The following is a 24,741-nucleotide window of genomic DNA, read 5'->3' as shown; positions in this document are numbered from 1 at the left end:
TTAGATAATAAAATTCTAATCATTTTTTTCTGCATTTGTGATATTCCACTTGTAATTCCTAATCGTTTAAACCCTGCTGTATTTTAACTTGTTGAGATGTCAGAAGGAGTCATAGTCTCCTTTATCATAGTGCATTTTTATGTATTTTATTCCCTACTCTATTGTTTCAAAAATTGTTTTGATTTTGCATTTTTTAAGGTAGGCATTGAGTTTGTCCATAATAATGACTTAATAATTTGAGTATTTATTATTTTTTCAGGCACTCTCCTGTGTGTTTAAACTTCTGCCTTACTTAAGCCTCACCAAAACTCTATAATATAAATATTACTCTGTCCATTTTATAGACGGAAGAAACTGAAGCTCAAAGAGCTCAAACAACAGGTGCGGGGTACGCAGCCAGCGTCTATGTCAGAGGCAGAGTTGGAACCCAGGCACTCTGTTCGCAGCACCCACGCTCCTAACCACACATCTCTGTCTTCACTGATTGACAGATTAAATGTTGTTCCTGATCTCGCTGAGCTCATTCGCAGTGAGGATGAAAAGATAAATTATCTGTATCATGAGCTCCTAAAGGGAAGGGACCCCATTTCTTTTACCGCCCTGTCACTTCAAGTGACAGTAAGTGGCCCAGCCACAGATGGCATACATCTCCAGGTGACCGGCACACGGGGGCTCCAGATGTAAGGCTCCACGTGGTCAAAGCTCCTCTGAGCAAACCAAGGAGTTTTACATAGATTCTGAGCAACTGAGAGCGCTCACTCCTTTGGTCTTTTTTCTTGAACTCAACCGCGCAGGGCCCTGCTACCTAAGGTGAAACGCAGGGCTCTCGGGCCAGCCCGGCCTTTGCACAGACTGAATGCGGAAGGCTCATCTCCCAGCTCCCTCTGGGAGGAGTCAGGGCCTCCTGGGGCGGGGTGGGGTCGGGGGGACGGTAGGATAAACGGTGCTCACTTCCTGGAGCAGAAAGGCTGGAGATGGGGGGAGGGGCTGCTGACCTCTGGATCCACACCAGCCGCAGGGTCTGCCATCATTCCCTATCAAAACTTTCAGAGCTGCCTCCCCTACATCCTTCAGCTTCCAGAATCAGGGTTTCATTATCACTATCTTTACACAGGCTACTCCCAGCTCCAAAGGTGCCTCTTCCGTACTCTCTTCCTGAACTTGAGTCAACTCAAAACTGCAGAGTTCTCCCTCACCCTGCCTCCAACCGCGAACCTCCCAACCAACCTGTAGGGCGCGTCAACCTCTGAGTACTAGTGGCGACAGCGGTGGCTGGCCAGAAAACGGATTTGCTCACCAACCTGGAATCTGTATCTTGGATCAGAGCCGAGGATTTACAGCTGCCGCAGCTTCCACCAAAGCAGAAAGGCGCAGGGGGAAAGGGGCGGGGCGAGGGGGGAGGAGATGCTGCTGATTTGTCCAGCGCGGCGTTAGGACCTGCACTCCAGGGCCCCGTCCAGGGGCAAGAGAGCTGTGCCGCTTACCTGATGAGCTGAAAATTCTGAGGCCTTGGAGAACACCTGAAGGCCAGGGGTGGCATTGTAAATTGTCTTCACTTTAGCTTTCCGACCTCATGTCAGTGTTAATAACACTGAGAATACACCTGTACCCCATATTAAAATATCAATGAAAATGTCTGAATAAAAAACATCTAAAGTTATATGAGTAAGGAAAAATTACCACTTGGCATTATAATGGCATGTTTTGCAAAAAGATCATTAAAAGTTATCAATTTAAAATTACATTACAGATATAAGTTTATATCTGTGATTTTAATCTATATAACTGAGAGAGTGTACATGTTTGTCCTTAGGTCCTTATGCATACACGCAAAGCTTATAAGGCCCTGGGAACTATAACTATAGGGTTTCAATAGCACAGCAACTCTGAGAAGAAAAGGAAGGCTAAACTTCCTGCCCCAAGGAAACTGACCTGGTCTGGGAAGGTGAGCTGTGGGAGGAGGGCCTGGACCTCCAAGGGTGTCCAGATAAAAGTCAGGACAGAGGGCTGGGGGACCTAACGTAATATTTTCAGGGTTCATCTATGTTGTATGTTGTATGAGTACTTTGTTCCTTTGATAGCTGATAATACTCCATTGCATGGATTTTCCACATTTTGTTTATCCATTCATCAGTATTTTAGACATTTGGATTGTTTTTACTTTTTGGCTATTGTGAATAATGTGGCTATGAATTTTCTTGTACAAGTTTTTTTCTAAACATAGGCTTTTTATTTCTCTTGGGTGTATACCTAAGCATAGAATTGCTGGATCACGTATTTACTTTTTTGAGGATCTTCCAGACTATTTTCCAAAGTGATTGTACTGTTTTGCATTCCCACCTGCAGTATAAGAAGGGTTCCAATGTCTCCATATCTTTGCCAATACTTGTTATTATATGTGTTTTCTATTATAGTCATCTTACTGGGTGTGAAGTGATAGCTCATCGTTATTTTAATTTGCATTTGCCTAAGGACTAATGGTGTTTATCATCTTTTCATACACTTTACTATCCATTTGCATATCTTTTTTGAGAAAGGTCTATTTGGATCCTTTATCCATTTTTTAAATTGCGTTATTTGTCTTTTTTCTGAGATCTTTCTACATTCTAGATACAAGTCCTTTATGAATTCTGTGATTTGAACATATCTTCTCCCATTCTAAGGGTTGTCTTTTCATTTTCTTGATTGCATCCTTTGAGGAACAAGTTTTTAATTGTGATGAAATCCAATCTTTTTGTCACTTGTACTTTTGATGTCATATCTGTGAAGGCCTTGCCTGATCCAAAGTCATAAGGATTTACTCCTATATTTTTTTCTAAAAGTTTTATAATTTAGCTCTTACACTTAGATCTAGGATCTATTTTAAGTTCATTTTTACTGTGTGAGATAGAGGTTCAATTTTATTCTTTCAATTTTATTCTTTGGCATGTGGATATTCTTTTGTCTCAGGACCATATTCTTTCCCCATTGAATTGTCTTGACATTGTCAGGAAACCATCATTAAGGAGTTTTGTGTGTGTGTGTGTGTGTGTGTGTGTGAGACAGAGAGAGAGAGAGATGGTAGGGGGCAGATGAGGAATGACATGTTTTGAATGTCTAAATGTTAAGTGAGAAAAGGTCACCTGGCAGCCCTGAGCAAGTTGAAGAGGTCTGGAGCTGACAAAAAATGCCTAAATCCAGGACGAGTAAATGGCCAGTTATTGCTTTTAGTATGGAGGAAAAGTTGCTTAACTAGATGCTACTGAGTATAGATAGAAGAGAATTAATTTGTTAATAATTGGTTTTCTCTTCATGAGATTGGTGACAATGTGTAGGTGGGGATTAAGGATAAGTAACTCTAGATGTACAACCAGGTCTCTTACTCTCACATCTCAATGAAGGACATTAAGAAGAAAAAGTACGTAAGTTAAGAGATGCAGAATACAAGTAAGAAGAGAAATGAGCTGAGCAAAGCAACTATACTCCAATAAAAATTAATAAAATAATCTTAAAAAAATAAAAATAAAAAAGAAATAGAAAAAAAAAAAAGAAATGTGAGCTGATACTCAAGGGAGCACACTGAAGAAACTTATTTCTAGGGAAAGTTCCTTGAAGGAACAGAGCAAAAAGCCAAGGCAAAAGCTCAAGGGAGCCTTGATATTAAAGAAGACCAGTATCTAGGTCTGGGAAGGAAAAGATTCAAAAGAAGGTTGGTATCTAGCACAAGAATTAACTCAAAATTCATTTCATCAAAAGGTTTTTTAAACATGAGGATGAATAAATCAAAGAGTTGGTAATCAATTCCATTCAATACAACTTGCATTTCTTTTCTGATTTGTATTTCTCTTAAGAGACCAGCTACTTCAAAATTCCAAGTCAAAAGTTACACTGCTGTTTTTAGAATATCTTTTTATCTTTCAAGTTCTCCTAACAAGTTTTCCTTGATCTTTCTTATTTCCTTCACCCCACCGCACACTTTTGAATCCCTACTTTATTCAAGCCCAATCCACCCTCCTTCACCCCTTAAAGGTATCTTCATTTGCTTTTACAGATTCAATTTTTGCACTTAAAATTCAGCTTATCACAGAGAAGTTTGTGAAAGATGGAACATGGTCTTTACAAAGAAACTCTGAGAAACTCAATTTACATTTGTTTGCCTAAAATTAACTGGCAGATCAGGTACTGAATAGCTGTTGTTCTGTAATGTATCTGCTCATCTACTTTCCATCAATCAATAGCTATTCCATGATGTTCGATTTTATTCTTTTACAGGCAATGGAAAATGCAGTAATTTGTATTTTGGGTAGATCTGTTGGGTGACTGGGTAGTTGGAGGCTTGGAAGTGCACAATGCTGAAATCAGGGAGATCCATTCAATGACTATTGAAACAGTCCAGATGAAACTAAATAAACTAAGGCAGTAGAGTGAGACTATGAAGGAACTGATGAAACAAGTTGCTAAGACGGAGTGATTAGGCTGTGACAGCAGCATATTGGAGGAAGGAAGAAGGAGGAATCTAAGATTGATTCTTTTTCTTTTTTAAAATTTTTTATTGAAATATAGTTGATTTACAATGTGTTAGTTTCAGGTATACAGTAAACCGATTCAACCATATATATATGTGTATTATATATAATATATATATTATATATAATACATATATATATTCTTTTTTTATATTCTATTCCATTATACATTATTACAAGATATTGAGTATAGTTCCCTGTGCTATACAGTAAATTCTTGTTGGTTATCTACTTTATATAGAGTAGTGTGTATATTTTAATCCCAAACTTCTAAGATTGATTTTTGCGTTAAGCTATTGGAAAGATGGTGAGGCTCTTCACCAAGGTGGGGAATTATGGAAATAAAGCAATTTGCTGGGGGAAAAAAAAATGCACATTTGTTGTTGTTGTTTTTTAAACCAAGTTAGAATTTTCTGGATATCATTCATATGAGATTAATAAATTCTGGATTCCAAGTAAGCTGTAGCCACTATATTTTACTCTAGATTTGTGAGTCAACACACTATGTGAGGGTTAAAGCCACGGGATACAATTATAACCCTAAGGAGTATATATGGAATGATAGGAAACAAGAGGCTGGAGAATAACACTCTGAACTCTTTAAGGCCAGGGATCATTTCTGTATTCATATGTGTATATCTAGAGTGTAGAACAATACACAGAATGTACTAATTATTCAGAATTGGCTTGTGGAAGGAAGAAAGGAAGAAAGTACATGACTTCCTTTTCAGGGATCAGATCACCAAAAGAAAGTAATATAGACTCCTCTTTATATCCAGCAAGTCTCTCTGGCTGTAGACCCTGGAGTTCTTATTTTTGTATCTTCTCATGACCCCCAGTTAGTTCACTGGAATAATCTGCCTGGACCCTGATCTTGTTTTTATGATGGCAGTACTAAGCCTTTCTGAAAGGGGGCAGTGTTTTATGACTTCTGGACTGAACCTGTTTTTCTTTTCTCCCACAGGAGGGGAAAAGTGTCCCAGAAAAGAATATATGGATGGGGGTGGGGTGGGGAGTGTCAGTCACTTTGTCTTGTGAACTGTGGTATGAGCCCTTGTGGGAATCATAGGGTAGGGAAGATGGGATATTGAGCAGTTAGCAGATATGGGTCACTGATCTGGGTATTAAGGATTCATGATCAGCAGGAATGGGCAAGTGTCTATGGTAAGAGAGTTTGGCAAGTTCTCAAAGTCAGTGGGGGATGTGGAGTAAAAAGAGTCTCAGGATTGGTGATTCTCTTCCTGTGTCCTCACATTACTTTTATTACTGAAAACTTGTTTATTGTGCTATAGAAATTTCAGTCTGAGCCATATTCTGCCTGTCGATCTCATCACTGGGAGTGTTTTGACTCACTTGCCTCTTCAAATTCTGAATCAATTCTGGGAGTTGTAGCATTATGACCCATGCTTTCCATCACAGTAGAAGGAAGAACTCAAGTCTTGCCCTCAGGCCATATAATACCCATACCCTAGATCATGGAATTTCTAGAGTTTTTCCATACTTAGTCACTCAAAAGCCTCTCCTGTGGGGTTGATGTCAGGTTAGATTGTCCTTCTCTGACTTCTTTTAGTTCTTTCTATACTCACCTTCATGTCCTCTATGAAGCCTTGGCTTTAGTTGAGGAGGCAAAGAGTCTGTTCCTTTGAACTGTAGGAAAGACTCAAGACAAATTGAACTCTAGGTACTGAGAGTTGTACTACACTTCAGCAAGATGTTCTGCACTTATTATATCCAAAGACTTCAAGAAGTAAAGCTAGGACAGACTGACATCTGATATAATAGTGTGTTTTTATAATATATCAGTTATCTCCTGAGTCAGACCTACAAGATAGTGGAGAAAGGGATATCTCTTTTTAGGTAGGAAAGAGGCTGGGATCAGGAGCTACCTTCTCTCTTAGGCAGTCAACCACATTCTCTCTTGTAGTCCCCCAGTATCTCCAGTAAAAGCCAGGAAACGTACTTGGAACAAGCACAGGGAAATGGCAATTTCAGGTCTGCACTTCATTGAACAAGCCCAGAGACACTGCTTTTTGCTGTGCAAATGCCCAGTTTGGTAGGTAGCTGGAAAGCCCATTTCTGTGAACAAACTCTCTACCATTTTTCTTTCTTCATGCTTGTATAGTATATTTAATTTCACCAAAGACTTTCAAGCCATTATTCAATTTTCATGACAACCCAGGAAAATAAAACGGGCAGAGATTATCATCTTCTTTAAGAGATGATAGCTGAAGCATGAGCTCCAAGAAAAATAAAACAGAAGTCTAAATATGAGGCATCTACCATTCTAAATGAATTGGATTTACTTTAACATATTTTTATTCATTAATTAATCTTCCTAACATTAGATTTCTAGTCCCATTCCCAGGGGTATAAATGAGGGCTAATTGGGACATGGCAGGAAACTGTACTTACCATCATTAGCCATAGGGAAATACAAATCAAAACCACAATAAGATACCATTTCACACCCACTAAGAGGGCTAGAATTAAAAAAAAATATTAATAACAACAAATGTTATAGAGTATATGAAGAAATTGGGAGTTTCATGCATGCAAGTAGAAATGTAATTTGGTATAGTCACTTTGGAAAACAGCCTGGCATGTTCCTCAGACAGGTAAACGTAGTTACCATATGACTCAGCATTTCTACTCCTAGGTATAAACCCAAGAGAAATTAAAACATAATTCTACAAATACTTGCACATGAACGTTCATAGCAGCGTTATTTATAACAGCCGCAAAGTAGAAATAATTCAAATGTCCTTCTACTTATTAATGGATAAACAAGATGTGGTATATCCTTACAGTGGCATATTATTCAGCTATCAAAATGAATGAAGTACTGATACATGCAGCAACATGCATGAACCTTGAAAACATGAAAAATGAAAGAAATCAGTCACAAAAGATCACACACTGTATGATTCCATTTATTTCAAATGTCCAGAACTGGTAAATCTATAAAGAGAGAAAGTAGATTAGTGGTTGCCTAGGGCTGGGGGTGGGATGGGAGAAAAATGTGAATGATTGCTAAGGGGATACACTTTGTTGGGGGCAGGGGAGTAATGGTAATGTTCTAAAATGAATTGGGGTGATAGTGGCACAGATCTATGAATATAATAACAAAAATATTGAACCATACACTTGAAATAGGTGAATTATATGGTATATAAATTGTATTTCAATAGAGTACAATTAAATTTAAAAAATTTTCTAATTAATTAATTAAATTTTTCTAATTAAAATTAAAAAAAGGAAGAAAAGAAACTGGACTTACTTCCTGTAGCAGAAAGAAATGTGGGCTGCTGGCCTCTCAATCTCCTCTTATCTCATGGCTGAATTCCTTTATCCAAGGGATTAATCCCTTTATCCAAGGCTTCAGGGCTCCCCCTCCCATCTCATTCAGCTTTCTGGGTCAGGGTCTGCTGGACAATGGCCTTTACACAGCCACTTCATGGCCCGAAATCAGCTTTTCTATGTTTCTCCCCAAGCTTGGATTACACTTTAAACCTGCAAAATTCCCTACATTTCTCTACCCAACCCCAGCCAACTGCTGAAGTCTGGTGGGTGAGGTGAAACCCTCTGAAGGGAAGATGAAGGCTGCCTGACTTCACTCACCTATACTTGCACGTGCAGAAGAGGACAGAAAGTAAGGAAAGCTTCTGGGGGTGGGGAAGTGTCTTCAAGCAACAGGAGCAGCCAGAAAAGCCTCCTATAGAGCCAATTCAAACACATTCAGTCATTCCAAGTCTAGAACTCTGCAGCACCAATCAGAAAGTGGGAAGAGGAAGAAATGTGTGCCCTAAGCAAGAAAGAACTGTGTCAGGATTTTAAAGAACAGCAGGTACAACAGGCTTTAATAATACCAGAGGCCGATAGATAGCAGTATAGAGGTCTCAGCCTCAGTGATCTTTGCTTTTCCATCACAATTTAAAACAAAGAAAACATGCCTACATCCCACCTATTAAAAGTAATTAGGAGAGTTGAATTGAAGCATTATTGAAGTGTGGTTAATAGTGAGTTAAGCATTGATAATTTTGGTTTTGTAGCTTACTCTCCCCCCTATATTAAGGAGTTATTAGGTCCATATTGTTTTTAGGATCCAAATATGTTTATAAGCACTTTAAAAGTTATGGAGTCTAACATTGTGTACTGAAGGCATAAAAGAGCCTGGGAAAACTTGACTGCCTTGTGGAGAATAGGTAAAGTCCATCTTGTCCAAAAGGGGAATGGAATGTTGGGGTGATGCCCCAGGAATCAAGAGAGTGCTCCCCTGCTCCAGAGAAGACCAGTCCCTCCCCCAGCCTCCACATCTCCATTCTCACACGTCCCTCCTCATAATACTCCCCACCACTCACTGCTTTGAGACCACTGGGAACTATGCTATTATGTATCTTATCCCTGTTTTGTCAGATGCAAGAAGCTCATGATTCAAGGTCATCACTCAGATCCTCATCTCCATAAGGCTCCGGATATCCCTAGTTTTGATTCCATATATCATCTGTCTCCAACTTTTGAAATCCTTTACTGAGTAACCTGTGACTCATAGTCAGCTATCAGCAAAATTCCCTGTATTATCAACTTCTCCTTGGAACGTTCTCTTTACTTTCTTGGCTAACCTAAACCTGTCTCTCCAGAGTACACTTGTTCATTCTCTCCCACACTTCTCAGATCTCCTGGCCTGGAGGTCATCCCTGCACCTTATCACTAATTCCCTCCCTTCTATTAAAATATAAAACCCTAGCATCTTTATGTCACTTTATCATACTACACTTCTCACTAATTGTCCATATTCCTGTTACCTACTAATTCCTGTTTTTTCCTTCTTTCCCAGGTGGCATCTGCTTCTGCTTCTGAATCTTTGTCTTTATCTCTCTTCTCTCTCCCCTCCCCTCCCCTCCCCTCTTCTTCTCTCCTCTCCTTTCCTCTCCTCTCCATAATTATTCTCTTATCACAATCCTTGATGACTTCAATACTGATGTAGATGATCCTTGCTTATTCTGAACTTCAGTTCTATTCACGACTTCTCCAAAAATGAGCGTGTCTTTCATTGTCATCCTTCCCCAGTCTCTCACTCCCATGGACTTGCTTCACTTTAAGTCTCTCAACTTATTCAAGGCTATTCAGACCGAAGGGTTAAGGACCAAAGGGAAGAATATGAGGTGAGGTAGAAGCAGTTACCAAAATTTGCTAAAATGGAACAGACACCTTAGGTTTGTTTAATTCAAATCCTAATTGATATGGACATAGATAGGCAAATACATTTTTTAATAAACTTTCTCATTAATAAAACTAGCATAAATAAAGGATGGTGACCATCAGTAGGCTGTGACACCTGGAAACTCACACACAGAAAAGTATTATCTGAAGTCTTTTGATGTTTGTTCTAGGGCTAAAGTTTCAATTAATGAGATTGAGGGCTGTGAGGCTTTGAAAAGTGCAAGTGGGATGGGGAAGGAACTGTTCTAGCTTTTTCTTCTTACTGTTCTTTCAATTTCAATTCTTTGGAAATCTGTCAAACTGAAAGGTAAAGCCATCATTCATTTGGGCATTCTCAGAGATACTTGAGAATAACTCTTTAGATAATGATATGGGAGGGTTGAGATGGAGACTTGAAAGATTGATAGGGACTCCATGAGAAGAAATATCTCAAACCCCTGGATACTTTTTTATATAAACTATGTCATACCTGCTCGATTACACCTCCTTTATTCAATCTCCCTCTCAGATTCTTAACCCTCAATCCACAAGGAAAGGCTCCCTTGCGGTGTTCCTTACATGAAAAAGGGAAGATTCTCCCTTTGATTCTGGACAAGAACATGTTACTTTTGTGGAAATAACATTAGGGAAGCTTTGTGTTCCGCTTTTCAAATTTAATTCTTTACTAATAGCACATGTTAATTTTGTAATTAAAAATATAGGGAATTCTCTGGTGGTCCAGTGGTTAGGACTCAGCGCTTTCACTGCTGAGGGCCCGGGTTCGATCCCTGGTCCGGGAACTAAGATCCCACAAGCTGTGCCACCAAGAATAAATAAATAAATATAAATAAAAATAATAAAAATATAAAGAAGATATAGAAGAAAATTGTGTCGAAAAAAAGAAAAAAATAATAATTTATCAAAATTTCAAGAATGCATTATCTATGACCTAAATGTTCCACTTTTAGACATTTAACCTATAGAAATACAGTCCTCCCAGAGGTGCACGCGAATATATTCCACCTCTTTTATAATAGTGAAACAGTGAGAGCAACAAAATGTCCATTAAAACTCCAGTTATTTATTTTGTTATATGTAGGTAATCTCACTAATAATCAAAACTACTCTGAAGTAGGTGTTATTATCTTTTTTATTAAAGAGAAGGAAGCCAAGGCTTTAAGAGGTTAAATATATTTCCCAGTGACAAATAGCTAGTACGTACTGAATATGGTGAGTGCAATTCTGACACAAGTCTGAGTGACTCTAAAGCCTTTGTGTAGCTTGGGGACAGTTACACTACCAGTAAACATAAGGGTGTGGATTTGGAATCCAGGAATTCAGACTCCAGTGAAGTTGTTTCGAATATTTTAGTACTACAAAAACTTTGCCATAATGACTAACCTTGTGTGTATGTTGTTTTATACCTATGAAGGTACATTTGAAAGGTAATTTCCTATAATTGTGATTCAAAAGAAAAATGCATAAGAATTTTGTTAAGATATTTCCTAATTCCGCAGAAACTCTATCACATTGTTTATTCAGGAGCAATGTATGAAAGGGCCTGTTTTCTCACATTGCTACCAATCCTTTTAATTTTTGCCAATCTGACAAGAAATGGTGTTTTGGTGTAGTCTTCATTATATTTTCTCTTGTTAACAGCTAAGCTTACTCTAATTATATTTTGTCCTCTTTTTCATCAAACTTTTGATAATTTTTTCCCTACATTTTAAGAAAAAATTAACCTTTTATCTATAATATAATTTGAAAATATTTCTCCCCAGTTTGCCATTGACTTTTGACTTTGTTTATGGTGGGGTTTTTTTCCTGTGGAAAAAAAGGGAGGCATGGTTTTTGTTTGTTTGTTTGTTTTACTGGAAGATTATAATTATAGAGATGTCTCAGTGAAAGAGACATATAAACAGAACACTGAGTAAAAGGAGGGAGTGTGTCATTTAAAGATATAGGAAGTGAGCATTTCAGAGAATAAGATTAACAAGTACCAAGCCCTGAAGAGGAAATGAACTTGCTGTATCTGCAAAACAACCAGAAGGCCTGTGTGACTTGAGTGGCATAATTGTATTTAAAGCAATGTCTACAAAGATTTGTAAATGCATTTAATTTTGATATTTCAAAATCATATTTGGTTCAATTCAGTTACTGTAAACACTAGATTAAAATACTTTTCTTTTGATTCTTGTTTTCTTCCTATTTCTTGATAGAGAAACAAAATTGGAGTATAATCCATGCAATAGGCTTAGGTCTCAAGACAACTTTTTATTAATTATGAGGTGATGAGCTATTGAGTTGGATGAGCTATTAATAATTAAAACAACAATACAAGTAAAGCTATTATTTGTAAAGCATTTATTATATGCCAAGCACTATTATATGATATATATGTGAATATATACATATATATGCATATCTTATATATGTATATTTCTCATCAAATCATTAAGAGAAAGGTACTATTAGTATTTCCCTTTTAACTGAGAGAAAGTTGAAACCTAGAGAGGTGAAGTAACTTGCCCAAAGTCACATAGTATACAGAAGAGTCAGAATTCCCACAAAAATCCAGAACCCCAAAACTTAACCGCTACTCCTGTTTTCTCCTCCACATAATAAATGTTAATAACTTCTCTCTCTAATTCTCATTATACTATCTCTAGGATAAAGAAAGTTATGCAGAAAGCTATGTGGAAAGAAGAAAGAGCAAAATGAACTGAACAATCATTGAATGCTTAATATGTAATAGATAAATGATGTTACATCATTCTCATCTTATTTACGGATGAGTAGAAAAGGAAGTTCATTGGGATTATGCAACCTCTAAACTCATCGAATAAGTAAGTAGTAGATCCAGGCTTTAAGTCAAAGCCTGGCCTCACACCTAACACCGTTCTCTCCTCTACTTGACACTGAATCCCAGGGCTGAGAAGAGCTCACTCAAAGAAGAATAAATGTGAGCATAAAAGTGATATTAAAAAATCTTTAAAATAAGAATTTTATGCACATACACACATATTGCATATTTGCTATGAGCAGGTTCTTACGCTTTGGAGCAATAGAAATAAAAAGCCTTTCAAAATAACCTCTTTCCTCAAGGAATACATTCTAGACAGGGCAAAAAGGTACCCACATGAAAAAGATCTTTAATAAAACAAGAAGAAATAGTCTCAGGACCCAACAAAATAGTGATTTAGATGAAAAGAGGTGGAGAATCTTGAAAGATGGCTCTTTCACTGTGGGCTGAGTATGGAAGTGGGCAGTGTTGAGATGTGAGCTAGGTTTTTGAGGATGAATTGGACTTGGGATAAATTTCAGGCTGAATTGCTCTTCTCAATCTTCGAGGACATAAGGCTAGACTAATCTCTTGTGTCAATAAGTAATGATTAGTGGGCAAGCAACTAAGTTACATGTAAATGTTTATATTTCTTTAACAAGTTATTAAAGAATATGTAAGTCTATGTCTATTAGATAAGAGTAGGTATTTGACTTTTCATTTTAATGATGACTACAATTTTTAAATACAAAACATATTTGGTTAGAAAAGAGTACTCTATCTCTATACTATTATCTTTATTTTGAGGAAAGCTCTGTCTGGAACAGGTAACAGTGGCCCAGGCTTATTTGATAAAAGTTTTTGAAATGGTATGTTCACATTTAGCTGGTGATAAATGGATGTGTCCACCTACTGTGTATGCTACTGTGTGTTAGTGTCTCTGAACTTGGGTATTTAAATATGTGTAATTATGGACACGTGTAGCTGGTAATAAAAATAAGTGTCATCCCAGGGAACTATGAGTTTCTAGACATGACAGTTCTCAGGGGTTTCCATTGTGAGGAAGATATTGAAGTGGCAAATCTAAATGTCAAAATTATATGAGTGATCAGGTATCACATTTAGGAGAAAATGAAAGTGGATGCTGAGAAAAGTACTATTTAGGTAATAGATGCCAGATAAGTTATCACATTTCCCCTAGTTAGTTTTTCTTGAGATAGTGGGGGGATCAGAAGTTATTTGAATAATAGATAGAAGAAAGTGGGGTGGGTATTACTATACATTTTAAAGAAACTTAATCAAAGGTAGATTTGAGTAGAACATGTATTTAATTAATTGGAACATGGGTGAGAATAACACAGGGATAAATGGAAGATGTAGAGATGAGGAGGGGTGAATATAGAACAATTAATAGGTATAGAAAGGGATTAATTTGAGGTCAAGCTGGGAGCATTTATTTATATTTCTTGGCAAGATTTGAAAACATCTATTTAGCCCCTTCCAAAATCTGCTTGGTCCTCACTCCATAAATAATGGGATTGTGCATAGGTGGGATGACCACATAGAGGTTGGCCAGGAGGATATGGACATAGTGTGGGATGCGGCTTCCACCAAACCTATAGGCAAAGACAGAAAAGAGGGCAGGGATGTAGAAGAGTAGGATGACACAGACGTGGGAGCTACAAGTAATCAGGGCTTTGGAACGGGCATCTCAAGAAAGGAGGTGGAAGACAGCTCGGAGGATGTAAATGCAGGAAACAGTGATAAGGATGATGCCCAGGTCTGTGGAGAGTAGAGCAGCTGCCAACCCAAACCAGACGTTGATGGAGATCTCAGAATAGGACATACGGGCGATGCCCACGTGCTCACAAAATGTATGTGTAATGATGTTGATCTGGCAGTTGTGCAGGCGCTTGAGGAGAAAGATGGGTGGAAACATGATGAAGAAGCTGTGGGCCAGCGTGGCAGCGACGATCTTCCCAATGACTGTGCTGGTGAAGATTGTGGCGTATCTCAAAGGGGAAGAGATGGCCATGTAGCCGTCAAAGACCATGGCCAGGAGGACTGCAGAGTCAGCCACGAAAAGGAAGTGGATGAAGAACAACTGGGCGAGGCAGCCATCAAAGGAAATGTGGCTCCCTAGCCAGAAGTTAGCCAGTGCTTTGGGCATGGTGGAAGTGGAGAGCAAGAGATCAGCACTGACCAACATGGACAGGAATATGTACCTGGGCTCCTGCAGGCTTGGCTGGGAGAGGATGACACAAATTAAAATGCCACTGCCTGCCAGAGCATCTACATACATGGTGCGGAAGAGGATGGAGAGCCAGATGTGTAGGTGCTCCAGCCCAGGGATGCCAATAAGGAAGCAGCCCGCCAGGCAAGTATCAGAATTGTTCACAGCAGCTGTGTTGTTAGCAGATAGAACGGCCATGATTTTCTGCAGAAACCTCACCTGTGCCATAAGGGAAAAATAGCTTCAGACTTCGTATATATTAGCAGAGTGCACATAAAGGCTTGCCATCAGCCACAAGGTCTGCACACACTCACAGGTCCTACAACCATGTTGGGCTCTGCACACAGGCATATTCTCTATAGGGAATCACACCCAACATCTGCACAAAGTACAGAGCTCTAGACCCCCACAGACAGGCTCTGTGTCCTTATTCAGAGGCCCCCCATATAGTTATAAGACTTTCAGGCACCTGCAGGTCTCAAAAACATTGCCAGACTCAGTAGAGTGCCACCAGTTTGGAAAAGAGCAGGAATAGCTAGAAAATCAAACAGTCTCTATGAGTATGTGAACTGTACTGAGCTCTGCAAAAGCCTCAGGTTCTCCCACAAAGGGCCACAGTCTCACACCAAAGAGCAATTGCCTCTGCCTGGTGGACTATGTGGAAAAGTAGGGTTGAGGGCAGTGGGCACTGCAGACCCTATGTCTCTTTTCCCACAGTCACAGACGCTCTGACAACTACCAAGGCAGTGAAGGCTGCTCTGGCATTTACGAAGAACACTGGACAGGGTGTGAATAACTCTAGTTCAGAGATCTCTGTCAATTAGACTGTGCGATTTTGGACAAGTCGCTGTCTTTTCTGAGAAACAATTTTCTTTTTTTTAATTTTTAAAAAGACTTTTAAAATTTATTTTTTAATTGAAGTATAGTTGATTTACAATATTGTGTTAATTTCTGCTGTACAGCAAAGTGATTCAGTTATACATATATGTAAGTTATTTTTCATATTCTTTTCCATTATGGTTTATCTCAGGATATTGAATATAGCTCCCTGTACTATACAGTAGGACCTTGTTGTTTATCCATTCTATATGTAATAATTTGCATCTACTAACACCAAACTCCCGGTCAACCCCCCTCCCCCTTGGCAACCACAAGTCTGTTCTCTATGTTTGTGAATCTGTTTCTGTTTTGTAGAGAAGTTCATTTGTGTCATATTTTAGATTTCACATGTAAGTGTAAGTGATATCATATGGTATTTGTCTTTCTCTTCTGAGAAACAATTTTCTGATCTTGAAAATAACATAATTGTTTTTCTATCAGTGTGTTAAATTAAATTTTGTCTGTGGAAGCCTTATTAAATTGTGTGGTGCTTCCTGAGTCACCTATGTGGCGCTGAAGTGTGGTGCTATCACCCAGAACACGAAGGAAGGTGTGGAACAATGCTTTTCAAAGTGCGGTCCCCAGACCACCATCAACAGCATCACCAGGGAACTTGCAAGTTCTGGGACGCTACCACACGCCTAATGAAACAGAAACTCTGAGGTCAGAGCAACAATCTCTATTTAAGCCAGATCACCAGGTGATTCTGATTCATGTGAAAGTTTGTGAACCACTGATGTAAGAACGTCTTTACTTTCTTCCCTATCTGGTCTAGAGGTCTATCTCACAGGACCGATAACTTCTCCGTCCCAATTAGTTTCTGCTGCATTCTCTGTGAAAATGCTCAGGTTTCAGCTAAATCTAACCAGTGCTTTCCTCAGCTCGCATAGTCAGGATGTGAAGAAAATGACATAATCATACCAATAGCCTTTATTACATGTTAGGCTACTTTACCCCTCCTCAGTCCTATTAAATTATTCTCACAACGACCATACAACTTTTACCACTGCCCAGGTTCTTGTTTCTCCCTACGTTCCCTCCTACTTACCTGAGATTTCGAGACTGTCAGGAGGCAACTCCTCGTCTTTTTATTCCACTCCTGTAAATTGATCTTATCTCTGAAAGCAACCTCTTCTCTTGTCCTTCACTCTCAGAGGAAGTAGTGTTGATGTCTCTCCTGCATTTCGATGTTTCCTACCTTAGGGCTGTAATATATTTTACTTTACCTAGGCACAAGAAAGCCCCCTAAAGTAGTTTATGTATTTGTTTATTTATTTAGAGAGTACAAAGACAATATAAATCAATTATATTTTTTATACTAGCAGCAAACAACTATAAAATTAAATTGAACATTTTCTTTCTATATTTAACTCAAACTGTCAAAGCCTCTACACAAAGAATTACAAAATATTGCCAGAAGAGATTTTTTTTTTAATGTAAATAAATGGAGAAGTACACCATGTACACAGATCAGAAGTCCTGATGGATTGTTAAAATATCAATTTTCTCAAAACAAATATGTAGTTTTAGAGTTTAATTTTTCCAGCTTTATTGAGGTATAATTGACAAATAAAAACTGTATATAATTAAGTGCACAACATGATAATACATGTATACATTGTGAAATGATTACCACAATCAGGTTAATTAACACTTCCTTTACCTCACACAGTTGTCATTTTATTTTTGTGGACTTAAATTATTTTTAAAACAACCTGGATATACAGACACACACGCACAAAAAACCACAAAAACCCCACAAATGTACATATATAGATACTTGCATGCATGCATATGTTTATAAACATGCACATGTATATACATACGTATGTATATATATTTTCAAGAATAATTTTACCACTTATTCTCTGAATTTACTTTCTTTCCTACCTCATCAGGGACTTTGTTCCATCAATTATCTCCCCTCTTATTTACCAGCAGTTACTCCTAATTTCCTGAATCTTTACTTATGAAAATTCAAATATTTTAAATCTTAAAAGCAATCAAGGGGCTTCCCTGGTGGCGCAGTGGTTAAGAATCTGCCTGCCAGTGCAGGGTACACGGGTTCAAACCCTGGTCCAGGAAGATCCCACGTGTCGTGGAGGAACTAAGCCCATGCGCCACAACTACTGAGCCCGTGCTCTGCAACAGGAGAAGCCACTGCAATGAGAAGCCTGCACACCGCAACGAAGAGTAGCCCCCGCTCACCACAACTAGAGAAAAGCCCATGCACAGCAGCGAAGACCGAACGCAGCCAAAGATTAAATAAAATAAATAAAATAAAAAACAAAAATTTAACAACCACAATACAAATATTCTATTCACCTTGCCTGTCTCACTTCTTCCTTCAAAATCATACCTTTCATTAGATACTTCTTTTGGCTTTGATTTGTTTACCATCCACTGGTTCTTCTCTTGTCCCTGACCTTCCTTTTTAGGCCTCATAAAGGGTTCATCTGTCCCTGAAGGAAGGTTTACTGTTGGTATTTTCTATTGGGGTCTCTATGCTGCCCTCACTCTTCACTCTACCCGGCCCATCTTGTCACCTGCTTTGGTTTCATTTAGCGTGCTTGTGCTGAGACATTCCAAATCTATAGTTGCCATTTATAATGCTTTTCAGGCTCCAGATCTACTTATCCAAAGACCTCCCAACTGGTCTTCTAGCCTGTAGTCCTTCCAGTCTCTAAACCAGCCTCCATATATAAACTGTTTCCAAAAGGTAATTTTGAGCACACTACTTACTTGATCACAGATAATAATTTCCCATTGCCTAATAGATTCATACACACATACTATGCTTTCTCCACTGATACTGGTTCAGATGCATGTCTCTGAACTGGCTCTTTTATAAATTCCACTTCCTCTATCCCCAACCTCCCCTTTGATCTAGCCAGTTTATATTTCTCATTCAGGAAGACTTTCCTCATTTCCCAAGGCTGGGTTATGTACTTCCTCTGTACTCCTATATTCCCCTGCAGTTATCTACTTCTCTCTCTAGGATTTATCACACTGAAATATTTTCAGCCCCAATATATTATGAGCTCCCTAAAGGTCAGGCTGTGTCTTATTCACTGGTGTCTGGGATAGAGTTGACATGTAGTGAATGTTAAAAAAAATGCCAGAATAGGTAAGTTCCCACTCATTCAGCTATGTGAGTTCACACTGTGAAGGACACACACAAATATCATAAAAATCATGGATTTATAATCATAGATATTCTGTCCTCACAGTCTTCTCTTGTCTGTAGTCTGTCATTCATTGTGCTCCTTTCTGCAGCATCGTTCAACATGTTCATCCTCTACTACGTGCTCCCACCTTTGTCAGTCACATCAGCACCTGCATAAATTTTCTTCTCTGATTTCAGTTCTTTTTCTAAATTATCAGCTTCCCAGGCAGACTCTGTTTACATTATCTCTCCATCATTCATTTATGTGACTTCTGTTTTCCTGCAATTCAGGAACCCATTGATGTTGCCACACCCTCAAACCAGGGAGCAACCTCAGGCACTCTGCTTAAAGTTTGTCTCTCTGGCAGCCTCTTTTTTTCAGAACTTCCACTTTGTTTTTAAAAAATTATTTATTTATTTTATTTATTTTATTTTTGGCTGCGTTGGGTCTTTGTTGCTGCACATGGGCTTTCTCTAGTTGCAGCGAGCGGGGGCTACTCTTCGTTGCATTGCACGTGCTTCTCATTGTGGTGGCTTCTCTTGTTGCAGACCATGGGCTCTAGGCATGTGGGCTTCAGTAGGTGTGGCACAAAGGCTCAGTAGTTGTGGCACACAGGCTCTAGAGTGCAGGCTTAGTAGTTGTGCTGCATGGGCTTAGTTGCTCCACGGCATGTGGGATCTTCCCAGACCAGGGATCGAACCCACGTCCCCTGCATTGGCAGGTGGCTTCTTAACCACTGAGCCACCAGGGAAGCCCAACTTCCACTTTTTAAATGGCCAGTTTCCTTGCCCACTGATTCCTGCTTCTGTCCTCTTTGGAAAAATTACCAGAAAAAGTATCCCTTATATTTCAATGAATTCCTTTTTCCACCTGTTTTTGAATCCTTTACCTGACTGCTCTGTCTAGGAACATTGTTCTTTTTAAGTGGTCCCCCAAATGCAGTAGAATAACTATTAATTTTTTGTCAATGTTTGAGGACAGAACCTCTGCATCAACTTCTGCATCCTCCATAGGAGCCAAGGATCACTTACTCATCAATCTCCTCATCCTCACTTGGAAAGTGACCCTCCAAACTGCCCTTCTCCCATCTGACTTCCCAGGAAAACACAATTCATTCCAGCTACCCTAGACAATTTTTTCCAACAGCCTTCCATTCCTCCTTGAACATTGCCACAGAACTTTCCTATTACCTGGTTCCTATTCTCCATCCATCTGGCCATATTAATAACCTTCTCTCCTTCCAGAAATATCTGACCCAGACTTACCTCTCCACTGCAACCTTCTCAGACTTACAGTTTCTCAATTCAGTATTTCATACACAGCTTAGGCTTCCTTAATATATAGAATTGAATCTCACACCTTGCCTCATATGGTGTTTATTCCCTCCTCTCCTTCGGGAGCAGAGATTCTCCTCCCTTTGTGTCCTTCCCTTCCTCAGCTCCAACTTCATCCTCTACCATTCAGGCCAATATGCCTCTGTTCAACACAAGGATCTAAGGCACATAGGGATATTGTTTGGCACAGAGCCAGATAGAAGAGAGCTATTGTTAGACACTCTGAGCATCTAAGTGGGGGTGGTCAGCACCAACTCTGAGTCTCTTAGCCTGAATGTTTCACTGAACTTGTTTTTGCATTTCCCATTCCAATACTAGATCCCTTTCACGCTTTCAATGCTACTCCTTCTCTCTTTCTCTCGTCTCATTGTCCTTCCTAAAGCATTTCCTCTTAGGCTTCTTTCATTCATAACTTTCCTAGTGTCTGTTTTCAAATCCTTGTTTATTTTTCACCTTGGGCTTCCCTGGTGGTGCAGTGATTGAGAATCCGCCTGCCAATGCAGGGGACATGGGTTCGAGCCCTGGTCCGGGAAGATCCCACATGCCACAGAGCAAATAAACCTGTGCACCACAACTACTGAGCCTGTGCTCTAGAGCTTGGGAGCCACAACTACTGAAGCCCGCGCACCACAACTACTGAAGCCCACTCTCCTAGAGCCCGTGCTCCACAACAAAAGAAGCCACCACAATGAGAAGCCTACACACCACAATGAAGAGTAGCCCCCACTCGCCGCAACTAAAGAAAGCCCACGTGCAGTAACAAAGACCCAACGCAACCAAAAATTAATTAATTAAAAAAAAAGCATGTTGTAATCATCTCATCTTAAGAAAAAACAACAACAACAACAAAGCCTTTATTCCCCCATTTCTATGCAGCCATCTGTCTTTTCTCATTTACAGTACTCTTATTGGATTCACTTTCTTTCCTATGCATTTATTTTTAAACCCACACCAATCAGGTTTTCTGTCCCTACCACTCTTCCAAATTGGCCTCATCATGGCCCCCGATCTAACCTGTCTCTCTTGTTCAAATCCAGTGATCAATTCTCCGTCCTCATCTTTTTGACCTACCAGGATCATTTGACACAGTTGGTTACTCTCTCCTTTTTTTGAAACTCTTCTCCTTCTTCATTTGGCTTCTTTCTCTAACTTCTTTTTCTGACTTAATGTATTATTTCTTCTCAATTTCCTTTGTTGAATTCATCTAACCTTCCAGACTTCTAAATATTGTACTATCCATGACTCAGTTTTTTCTCACCTCTATCCTTTTACTATGCTCACTAATTGCACTATTCTAAATGCTCTGTTGTTGCTGATGAACTCTAGACTCACAATGTTGAACTACTTTCCTACACTTTCATTTGGATGTGAAATAGACATCTTAAATATATGTAAAACTGAACTCAATTTTCCATTTAACAACCTTATTTCCTGGTCTTTTTTACCTCAACAAATAGCCAATCCATTCTTTGAATTTTTCTGGGGGATAATAATAATGGGAAAAAAAATAAAAAGTTTATTTCATCCTGAACCTTTCTTTCATACTCTAGATCCTACCCATTAGAAAGTCAATATGTTGAAATATAAAAAAAGAATTCATGGCTAATGTTGAATCAGAGAGGAAACAGGAACATATGATGCCAGGAAGAGGTTCAACTGGCAAGCAGCTGAATTTGGGTTTTCATGGGCACACAAGGGATTAAGGACCTTTCCTTAATTGTCCAATCCCAGTCTGAGTCTCCACATACCACATACCAGCTGTGTGAAAGCAGAACTCTTGGCTTGAGAAGGAAGTGTCAGCCCAGGCCCCTCACTATGAAGAAGGCAATTGAGACAAAGGAAATAGAAGAGTTGAAGGGTGGGGGGAGATGAAGCCCACAGGGATTCAGAGCACCTTGGAGAAGTCTCAAAAATCCATTGTATGAGGCGGTGATGTCGGTGCTGAGGTCACAGAGGAGACCTGATGGAGTGAGTTCTGGCTTAGAAGGCTTCAGTGGTGGCTGTTCAGCAAGATGAGGGCAGTTTCGAGCCTTGTATAAGAGGAAGGACAGGGTCACAGCTGACTGGTATGTTTCCCCAAACTGGGCCCTTCATGCTGCCCTTGCCCCTTCACTCATCAACTATAGACCTCTTTCCCAGGGCCTCAGGTTTCCCTCCCATGACCCCCGACATCTCTCAAACCCAACATCTTCCCAAAGCATCCTATCCCAGGGACCTCATAACCCCTTCCATGTGGACCCTCCCGTTCCCCTACCCTGAGATCCCAGATCCTCTTCCTGCTCACCTTTCCTACTTTCACCCCTGCCCAAAAGGCTGATCTCTGTCTCCCATCCCCATCCCCCTAGCCGTGTTCCCACAGACCTGGGCCTCCTGCTGCCCACCATGGCCAAAAGTGGAGAGGCCCTGCCACAGGGCAGCCCAGTGCCGGTCCAGGGTCCTCCCCTCATCAAGGTGACCGTGAAGACGCCCAAGGACAAGGAGGATTTCTCAGTTACAGACACTTGCACCATCCAGCAGCTGAAGGAACAGATATCCCAGCGCTTTAAGGCCCACCCTGATCAGCTGATCCTCATCTTTGCTGGCAAAATCCTCAAGGACCCTGACTCACTGGCACAGTGTGGGCTCCGAGACGGCCTCTCTGTCCACCTGGTCATCAAGATGCAGCGCCGTCCTGTGGGCACTGCGTGCCCAGCTGCTTCAGTCCCTACCGCAGCCCCAAGCCCTGGATCGCTCCCTCAGCCAAGCTCCATTTGCCCAGCAGACAGGCTACCCACCTCTAGCTTAGGTGTCCTCACAGGCCTCAACGGGCTAGGTCTGACCTCTGGTAGTTTCCCCGACCAGCCAAGCTCACTGATGTGGCAGCATGTGTCTGTGCCTGAGTTTGTGTCTCAGATCATTGATGACCCCTTCATCCAGGGTCTGCTGTCCAACACAGGCCTGGTGCGCCAGCTGGTTCTTGACAACCCGCACATGCAGCAGCTGATCCAGCACAACCCTGAGATTGGGCACATTCTCAACAACCCTGAAATCATGCGGCAGACGATGGAGTTTCTATGCAACCCTGCCATGATGCAAGAGATGATGCGTAGCCAGGACCGGGCCCTCAGCAACCTGGAGAGCATCCCTGGTGGCTACAATGTGCTCCGTACCATGTATACAGATATCATGCACCCAATGCTTAATGCAGTGCAGGAGCAGTTTGCTGGCAATCCCTTTGCTACCACCACTACTGCTAATGCTACCACCAGCAGCAGCAAACCTTCAAGGATGGAGAATTGTGACCCTCTCCCCAACCCCTGGGCTTCCACATTTGCAGGCTCAGCTGGTAGGAGAGGCAGGAGGCCTGGGGACCAGGATGTATCCGAACTTAGAAATAGGGTTTCCAATATTCTAGGTAATATAAGGCTCTATGACTATCTCCAGCAATTACATGAGAGCCCCCTGTCCCTGGGAACCTATCTGCAGGGGATTGCATCTACCCTCAGCCCAAGCCAAGAACCACCACCACCACCAGGAAGCCAAGTTCCCCCAACTTCACCCTCATCCCAGGAACTTGAGTCAGGCCAGCCTCTCCCCAGGGAGTCAGTAGCAATCAAGGGGAAGCCCTCCTGCCCCTCATTCCTGAGATATCCCACAGAGAGCAGTGCTAGAAGAGATGGAAGCCAAGATGGTGCAGGGAATGGCTCCACTGCCCACGGCACCAACAAGCCTGATCTTGTCTCCAGGCTGGAGCGTGCTGCCAACAAGGTCCCATTTGTTCCTTCCCCACCTTCACCCACGGCAGCTACCGCTGGAACCCCTGAGCATGTCTGGCTGCCGCCACCAGCTTATCCAAGATCTCTGAGGCCAGCCGGAATGAATCAGGCCCCACAGTTGCAGGACGAGATGCGCTGGCAGCTGCCACTGCTGCTGCACCTTCAGGCAGCCATGGCAAACCCTCGTGCCATGCATGCCTTGCTGCAGATTGAGCAGGGTCTGCAGATCCTGGCTACTGAAGCCCCTCGCCTCCTCCTCTTGTTCATGCCTTGCCTAGCAGGGCTGGGAAGTATGGCAGGAAGTACAGAGCCTCGAGAGGGTGCCCTTATGCCTGCGGATCCTCCCCTAGCCCCAGCTCCTGAGGTTCCCTCAGCACGAGGCTCTGCAGAGCTGGGCCTCCGCTCCATGCCCTTCCTCCAGATGTTGCAAGCCCTAGCTGGCGCCAATCCCCAGCAGCTGCAGCCCGAGACTCACTTCCGGGTGCAGCTAGAGCAATTGCGGGCCATGGGCTTTCTGAATCCTGAAGCCAATCTGCAGGCCCTCATTGCCACCGGAGGTGACGTAGATGCTGCTGTGAAGAAGCTGAGGCAGCTGAAGGAGCCCTAGTGGTTCAGACCGTATCTTTTCCTCTGTGCCTTTTCCCCCATATGCCCTACCCTAACTCCCCCATTCTTGAATGCAGCTGCACTGTGAACCAAATTTACTATGATGCTTTTTACTGTGGAGACAATGTTGTTCCAGAGTCATTGGGAAGAATGAGAGCCAGAACGGGGTAGGGGTGCTGTGAGTGACCCAGCCATCCCTGCCACCGTACCATCGTGGGACCCCAGTCTGAGCTCTGCTAATGCCTATCTTGAGATGCAATTACATCCAATCTCCAGTGTCA

At 41.0% G+C, this 24,741-nt stretch overlaps 2 protein-coding genes across 2 annotated transcripts; one reads left to right on the top strand and one right to left on the bottom strand.

The window, feature by feature from the left end:
- Nucleotides 1–13,939: 13,939 nt before the first annotated feature.
- Nucleotides 13,940–14,947, bottom strand: LOC118899736 (olfactory receptor 52B6-like). The gene is given in 1 exon segment (XM_036861638.1): nucleotides 13,940–14,947. A coding segment is annotated over 1 exon segment (1,008 nt).
- Nucleotides 14,948–22,105: 7,158 nt separating this feature from the next.
- Nucleotides 22,106–24,741, top strand: UBQLN3 (ubiquilin 3). The gene is made up of 2 exons (XM_036861637.1): nucleotides 22,106–22,165; nucleotides 22,445–24,741. Exon 2 carries the CDS (start codon nucleotides 22,482–22,484, stop codon nucleotides 24,459–24,461), a length of 1,980 nt encoding a protein of 659 aa, XP_036717532.1. The 5' UTR covers nucleotides 22,106–22,165; nucleotides 22,445–22,481; the 3' UTR covers nucleotides 24,462–24,741.

Source organism: Balaenoptera musculus, chromosome 8 (genome assembly GCF_009873245.2).
Source record: "Balaenoptera musculus isolate JJ_BM4_2016_0621 chromosome 8, mBalMus1.pri.v3, whole genome shotgun sequence".
Taxonomy (NCBI): Eukaryota; Metazoa; Chordata; class Mammalia; order Artiodactyla; family Balaenopteridae; genus Balaenoptera; species Balaenoptera musculus.
The sequence above is the reverse complement of the archived record's forward strand: the minus strand, read 5'-3'. Positions and strand labels throughout refer to the sequence as shown.

What these genes read in the sequence shown, in the direction of transcription:
- UBQLN3 (XM_036861637.1), top strand. Translation starts at nt 22,482, where the DNA reads ATGGCCAAAAGTGGAGAGGCCCTGCCACAGGGCAGCCCAGTGCCGGTC.